Below are 8,159 nucleotides of genomic sequence, written 5' to 3'. Positions count from 1 at the left end.
TCACAAATGTTCTAGTGGCATCTAGAATGGTGAATCCTTTCCAGAAGGTTTTCAGCTCACTTTGCTCAGATCCATCAGAGGAATCACTATCTATGGCAGCTAGAGCCTTACAAAATGTGTTTCTTAAATAATAAGACTTGAAAGTCAAATTTACTCCAGATCTGTGGGCTGCAGGATGGATGTTGTGTTAGCAGGCATGAAAACATTAATATCATTATACATCTCTATCAGAGCTCTTGGGTGGCTAGCTGCATTGTCAGTGCACAGTAATATTTTGAAAGGAATCTTTTTTTTCGTTTTTTTTTTTTTCCCTGAGCAGTAGGTAGCAACAGTGGGCTTAAAATATTCACTAAACCATGTTGTAAACGGATGTGCTGTCACCCAGGCTTTGTTGTTCCGTTTATAGAGCACAGGCAGAGTAGATTGAGCGTAATTCTGAAGGTGTGTAGGATTTTCAGTATGGTAAATGAACACTGGCTTCAACTTTAAGTCACCAGCTGCATTAGCCCTTAAGCAGAGTCATTCAGTCCTTTGAAGCTGTGAAGCCAGGCGCTGACTTCTCTTCTCTAGCTATGAAAGGCCTAGGTGGAATTTTCTTCCAATATAAGGCTGTTTCTTCTACATTGAAAATCTGTTGTTTAGTGAAGTCACATTCATTAATTACCTTAGCTAGATCTTCTGGATAACCTGCTGCAGCTTATACATCAGCACTTGCTGCTTTTACTTTGCAGTTTTATGATATGGAGATGGCTTATTTCCTTAAACCTCCTTAAACCAAACTCTGCTAGCTTCAAACTTTTCTTCTGCAGCTTCCTCATCCCTCTCAGCCTTTACTGAATTGGAAAGAGTTAGGACCTTGCTCTGGATTAGGTTTTGGCTTAAAGGAAAGTTGTGGCTGGCTTGATCTTCTATCCAAACCACTAAAATTTTCTCCGTATCAGTAATAAGGCTGTTTCACTTTCTTATCATTCACGTGTTCACTGGAGTAGCACTTTTAATTTCCTTTAAGAACTTTTCCTTTGCATTCACAACTTGGCTACCGGATAAGGCCTAACTCTCATCCTATCTTGGCTTCAATATGCCTTCCTCAATAAGCTTAATCATTTCTAGCTTTTGATTTAAAGTGAGATGTGCAACTCTTCCCTTCACTTGATGACTTAGAGGCCATGGTACGGTTATTCACTGGCCTATTTCAATATTGGTGTGTCTCAGGGAATAGGGAGGTCTGAGGAGAGGGAGAGAACCAGGGGACCAGCCAATAAGTAGAGCAGTCAGAAGACACAGAACATTTATCAATTAAGTTTGATGTCTTATATGGGCGACGTCGTTCAAGATGCCCCAAAACAACTGCAACAGTAACATCAAAGACCACTGACGACATATCAACAAAACAAATAATAATTTTAAAAGTTTGAAATACTGTGAGAATTACCAAAACGAAATACAGAGATGCAAAGTGAGCAAATGCTCTTGGGAAAATGGCGCCAACAAACAAGCTCTATGCACAGTTGTCACAAAACTTCAATTTGTGAAAAACACAAATTGTATCTGTGAACTGCAATAAAGCAAAGTACAATAAAATGAGGTACACCTATATCAATTTTTTTCCACCGAAATTTATCCAAGGCTTATTTATTTATTTGTTTAGTTTAAAATAGATCACTGTGGAGTCGAGGCCACTGAACTCTTTCTCCTGAATTACTACAGTAACCTGCTAATTAAAATTAACTTTTCCTTCATCCACCATTGTCCTTTCCAATTTTTCCCCACTCAACATTTAGTGATCTTTCTAATATACATATCTGATTATATGAATCCCAGATTAAAACCTTTCAGTGCCTTTGCAAAGCACTGAGTATAAAAACCAAATCTGCCCTATATGATCTGATCCCTATCGAACTCTCCAGCCTCCTTTTATACCACTGTGCCCCTTACTCGCTACACTCTAGCTATATTGGACTTGTCTCACTTCCTCAAACTCACAATGCTAGTGTAATTTAGATGTGCCACCTCCATGCTCTCACAGTACCACGTACATACCTTTATTATAACATTTATTGTATTGTATTCACTGGTTTGTCTGTGCTTCACTAGGATGTAACCTCCTCAGATGGCAGAGAGACCAAACTTTATTATCTTATCTTTGCACTTCTAGTTTCTAGCAGTACCCGACTCAATAAATGTTTGCTGAGGGACTGACTGAACAAATAAAGGAAAATAGAGATGACAGGTGGAAGAGGAACTAGGCTAGGAAAAGATAATATTTGTTTTCAAATATATTAAGTTTGAGGTGGTACCTGTTTAGTGGAATGGAAATGGGCAGGACTTAATAAAGAGATTAGGTCCGCAGATAATGATTTTATCCAATGACAGGACTAGTAATTGTTCTTAGAGGATTTAATAAAGTCTTTTTTTTTAATGGTTGGAATGATGAGAACAGGGTTTTGAAATGCAACTTAAACTAAATCTAAATTTTAAAAAGGCATATGATTCTATGAGTTACAGAATGAAAAATAATTTATAATTCAAACATTCTTAACTTATGTAAAATAATTTGATTATGCTATCATTCAGAGCATTATTAAACAAATTTGTATTATTACTTTACATTACCAGGGCCAAAAAAGGTAACTCTATTGGCTCCCTATCAAATTCAAGATATCAGATCACAAGAAACTGATTCTTACCACATTTAATACACTTAAATTTTCATCAGATTTTCTCTGCGTAACTAAGAGTCTGCCCATTAGGCACTGAGTTAATCTGAAAGTGTACAGGTGTTATTTTTATTACTGCTGTGCTTTTTGTTAATATTCTATGATTTTTAAGACTGACTTCTTAACCTTTACAATATATAAAATGAATATTTAAAACTGAAACTTGATCTTTTTTCTTGGTCATTAAATAAATTACTTTATTTTTGACCAAAAAAATACTGCCTCCCCCAAATAATCTTTACTCTCTGCCAAGATTTAATATAGTGGCTGTTAATAATTGTGAAACTTGGTCTTATGAAGATACCCCAATGCCACCATAACCACACACCACCACCACACTTTCTTTTTCTTGAGACTATCTCATGGGTAAGCCTGTGGCATACGTGCACGTACACACTTTAATTTCAATGTCCTCTGGGCTGGAGACAAGAAGGCGCAGTAGAAGGATTTAAGCTCACCTCCCCTCACGAAAACACCAAAATCACAACTAACTGCTGAATGATCATCAACAAAAAGGACTCAGACCTACCAAAAGTGATATTCTACACCCCAAAACAAAGAAGAAGCCACAACGAGATAGTAGGAGGGGCACTTTCACAATATGATCAAATTCCATATCCACTGGGTGGGCGACCCACAAACTGGAAAATAATTATATTGCAGAGGTCCTCCCACAGGGTGAGAGTTCCAAGTCCCATGTCAGGCTCCCCAGCCTGGGAGTCTGATATCGCAAGGAGGAGCCCCCAGAGCATTTGGCTTTGAAGGCCAGTGGGGCTTGAGTGCAGGAGCTCCACAGTTCTGAGGAAACAGAGACTCCACTCTTGGAGGATGTACACAAGTTTTCACATGCACTGGGACCCAGGGCACAACAGTGACTCCATAGAAACCTGGGCCAGACCTACCTGCGTGTTATGGAGGGTCTCCTGTGGAGGCAGGGGTCAGCTGCGGCTCACCGTGGAGTCAAGGACACTGGTGGTGGATGCTCCAGGGAACACTCATCAGCGTGAGCTCTCCTGGAGGTCGCCATTTTGGCACCGAGACCTGGCCCCACCAACAGTCTGCAGGCTCCAGTGCTGGGACGCCTCAGTCCAAACAACCAACAGGGTGGGAACACAGCTCCACCCATCAGCAGACAGACTGCTTAAAGTTGTCCTGAGCAAACAGCCACCTAGAAACACACCCCTTGACATGACCCTGCACATCAGAGGGACAAGATGCAGCTCCACCCACCAGTGGGCAGGCACCAGCCCCTCCCACCAGGAAGCCTGCACAAACCCCTGGACCAACTTCACCCACCAGGGGGCAGACACTAGAACCAAGAACTACAATCTTAAAGCCTGAGGGATGGAGACCACAAACAGAGGAAGTTAAACAAAATGAGATGGCAGAGAAATAGGTCACAGATGAAGGAAGAAGATAAAACCACGGAAGAAAAACTAAGTGAAGCAGAGATAGGCAATCTACCTGAAAAAGAATTCAGAAGTAATGATAGTAAACATGATCCAAGATCTCAGGAAATGAATGGTGCACAGACTGAGGATACAAGAAACGTTTAATAAAGAGCTAAAAGCTTTAAAGAGCAAACAGAAATGAACAATACAATAACTGAAGTGAAAAATACGCTAGAAGGAATCAATAGCAGAATAAATGAGGCAGAAGACCGAATAAGTAAGCTGGAAGACAGACTGGTAGAAATCACTGTTGCTGAACGGAACAAAAGAAAAAGAATGAAAAGAAATAAAGACAATCTCAGACACCTCTGGGACAACATTAAATGCATCAACATTTGCATCATAGGGGTCCCAAAAGGAGAAGAGAGAGAGAAAGGGACTGAGAAAATATCTGAAGAGATAATAGTTGAGAACTTCTCTAACATGGGAAAGGAAACACTCACTCAAGTCCAGGAATCACAGAGTCCCATACAGGATTAACTCAAGGAAGAACACACTGAGACACCTATTAATCAAATTGACAATAATTAAAGACAAAGAGAAAAATTTTAAAATCTTTTAAAATATTAAAAGATACGGGAAAAAGCAACAAATAACATACAAGGGAATCCCCATATGGTTATCAGCTGATTTTTCAGCAGAAATTCTTCAGGCCAGAAGGGGAGTGGCATGATATACTTAAGATACATATGTTCAGATTTGACAGAGAAATCAAAAGCTTTACAGACAAGCAAAAGTTAAGGGAATTCAGCGCCACTAGATCAGCTTTGCAACAAATGCTAAAGGCACTTCTGTATACAGAAAATAAAAGGCCACAACTAGAAACAAGAAAACTAACAAATGGGAAAGGCAAACATAGAATAAAGGTAGGAAACCATCCACACACAAATATGACATCAAAACCAGCAATCGTGAGAAGAGGACAGTACAAATTCAGGATATTGGAAATGCATTTGAAACTAAGAGACCAGAAACTTAAAACAATCTTGTATATATACATAGATTGCTATATCAAAACCTCATGGTAATTTCAATGTCCTTCTCAATGCCATTCTGGTTAAGATTTTAAAAAGTTTGCCAGCATCAATTTTTTTTACAATATAAATATATTATCTATACCATAAATACCTTTTTAAGTAGTATCAGCCATTAATACATCCACAGGTAATTAGAAAAAATGTGGAAAAGCTCTTCACATTTCTGGAATTGAGAATTTGTACTAAAAGGTCAGGCTGTACTAAAAGATCAAGTTTACAATGTGCATAATACCAAACCAAACTCCTATTTATTATAATCATACAAAATTAACTTTATATCTTATACTGTAATATATGTATTTACAGTTGTCCCTTGAACAACACAGGTTTGACCTATGCAAATCCACTTATACACAGATTTTTTCAATAAATACATACGATAGTACTACACGATCTGCAGTTGGTTGAATCTACAGATGTGGAACCACAAATATGGAGGGCTGACTGCAAAGTTACAGGTGGATTTTCGACTGCCCTGGGGGCAGGGGACCAGTGTCCCTAACCCCCCTGTAGTTCAAGGGTCAACTGTAGTTGATTTTCAAGTTCAAGAATTAGAAAGCAGCTGTGCCAAAAAAGGAAAAAAATTTTTTAACGGTTTTCAGATTTTTGATTAGGGTAAAAAACACATAAAATAAAATTTACCATTTTAACTACTTTTAAGTTTACAGTTTAGTAGTGTTAAGTATATTCATATTGTTGTGCAATAGATCTCCAGAACTTTTTCATCTTGCAAAACTGAAACTTCATACCTGCTGAACAACTCATTTTCCTCTCCCCCTACTTTGTTTCCTTAGATATCTTGTATAAATGCAATCATACATTATTTGTCTTTTTTGTGATTGGCTTATTTCACTTAGCATAGTGTCCTCAAGGTGCATCCATGTTGTAGCATGTGACAGGATTTCCTTCCTTTTTAAGGCTGAACAGTATTCCATTGTATGTTTATATATCACATTTCATTTTTGCTTTCATCCATCAATAGACATTTGGGGTGCTTCTACCTCTTGGCTACTGTGAATAATGCTGCTATGAATATGAATGTGCAAATATCTCTCTGATAGGGAAGTTTTTCAAATAAATTTTATCCAATGACTATTCACTATCCAGCAATAGTGAGTGCTTCAAACTAAATGTCTGCAATTGTGTTACTGATAAGCAGTTGGAAGAAAAAAGTGTCAAACGCCAACATGTGACAATGGAAAGGAATAAAGACTAAAACTTCAGTTAAATGTAGCATATTTCTACTCATAGATGGACAATGACTATTCACCTTACATAGCAAAATGCAGCCTCCTTACCAGTAATTATTATACCGTCATCTTTATGAGCTTCATCCATTTCTTCAACATGGACTTCTGAGTTCACATCAATCTCTTTCCCTGATAACTGTAAATAAGCTTGAAGAGAAGATGCAACCTTGACAAGAACAGATCCTGTGACAAATTTAAAGGAGAGCTTATTAATGCAAAGACATAAAAAGTACTAGAGCCTATTATAAAAAATGATTGAACAGGTAGCATTGCTCCTGATACACTGTCTTTACTCATCAGCTTATTTTATTTAAATAGCTGTACCTTTTCCTTACTCCCAGGTATTCCCAAGGCATTCACAGTATCTTCTGTCAAGAATATGAGTCATTAGGACATCATGAACTACTATTTCTCTTTTTGCCAATAGCCCTTGTCAACTCATCCAATACCAGAAAAGTGAAGAGTTTAATACACATGCAGCTTATAGACAGAATTTACCATTAATTGAGAATTTACTAAGAGCCAAACACCTTCATTATATTATCTTTTAATTTCTCTCTCAACTTTATGAGGTATTATTATAATTCCGATTTTACAGATAAGAACTTGCTCAAGTTTCCACTACAGCTACTGCTGGAATCAAGATCCACTTCAATGACAACAAACCTATGCTCTTAACCATTGTCGTGTTTCATACACTGCTACCTCATTGTATTACAGGACTTGTAACCTCACTGATCATTATAATACAACCAGAACCCTGAGCTCTTGTGCTTTCAGTGGTACCTTGTTTGGTTGGGGGTGTGGAGAGGGCGATAACAAAAATTTAAAACAGAAATATTTAAATTTCAACTGACTAGCATTTCTTTTTAATGGATTACAGACTTTTTGGGTACCTGAAGCAAGACACTCAACTTTATTTCATCTACAATCTTACAATAATTCAACTTCTAAAGGACGAAATAAGAAAAAGTACTCTGTTAGGAAGGAATCATTTTTCAAAACAATTATGTGGTTTGCAGTGCAAACTCACCAGTACACTCCTGTTTCAAGAGTTTTTCTTTCTCTATTTCTCATATATCAAATAAATAAGAGAGGCCTTTCCCATAAAACAGTAACCCCAACTCTGTGGACAAAGATGGTCAGGATGACATCCATTGTGAATGTTGTAAAGATTCCTTTTAGAAGGCATTTATTTATGGGTCTTTGTGTGCTTTCTAGTTTGGTTAACATCAGCTTAAGTTTCAGTAAATAATTCCACGTCTTCTCAGCCTTTCTAATGGGAGCTGGAAATCTGGGGTTAAGAATGATTAAGTTTCATATTTAGTACTCAAAAAGGGGGGAACAAAGCACATAAATACAATTGGTTTACCTTATTTAAAAAATAAATTGCTTTTCAGGGTTTAAATGTAAACTACTAACAGGAGTTGCCCATAAAAAGATATGAGAGCTTTAGGAAAATACAAAACAAAAACAAACCTGGAAAATGTCAGGAGGAATAGAAGATACATGTTTTTTCTACCAAACATACTTTAAAAAGTAGAAAACAACAGATTTTAAAAACTTTTTCTAGGACATTACCTCTACATACATCAAATGTAATAATTTTATGAACATCTTTCTTTTCTGTTCTTAAATAAGGGATCTTAAATCTGTCAGAGTTTGTTTTTTTTTTTTTTTTTTTTTTTGTGGTACGCAGGCCCC

The 8,159-nt window shown here is 37.3% G+C and overlaps 1 protein-coding gene across 5 annotated transcripts in view; it reads right to left on the bottom strand.

Annotated features, from left to right (window-relative positions):
- FAM185A (family with sequence similarity 185 member A) overlaps nucleotides 1–8,159 on the bottom strand; it is a 72,241-nt gene that overhangs the window by 19,876 nt on the left and 44,206 nt on the right. For all 5 annotated transcript variants that reach the window (XR_007479219.1, XM_033439681.2, XM_033439684.2 and 2 more), the window contains one exon: nucleotides 6,504–6,638. Coding sequence is in view for 4 of the 5 variants with exons in the window: in XM_033439681.2 (XP_033295572.1) it covers nucleotides 6,504–6,638 (135 nt within the window). In the remaining variant the exon portion in view is untranslated. The remainder of the gene's footprint in view (nucleotides 1–6,503; nucleotides 6,639–8,159) is intronic.

This window comes from Orcinus orca, chromosome 9, assembly GCF_937001465.1.
Source record: "Orcinus orca chromosome 9, mOrcOrc1.1, whole genome shotgun sequence".
In the NCBI taxonomy this organism is placed as follows: domain Eukaryota; kingdom Metazoa; phylum Chordata; class Mammalia; order Artiodactyla; family Delphinidae; genus Orcinus; species Orcinus orca.
Note: the sequence above shows the minus strand (reverse complement) of the source record. Positions and strands in the feature narration are given on the sequence as shown.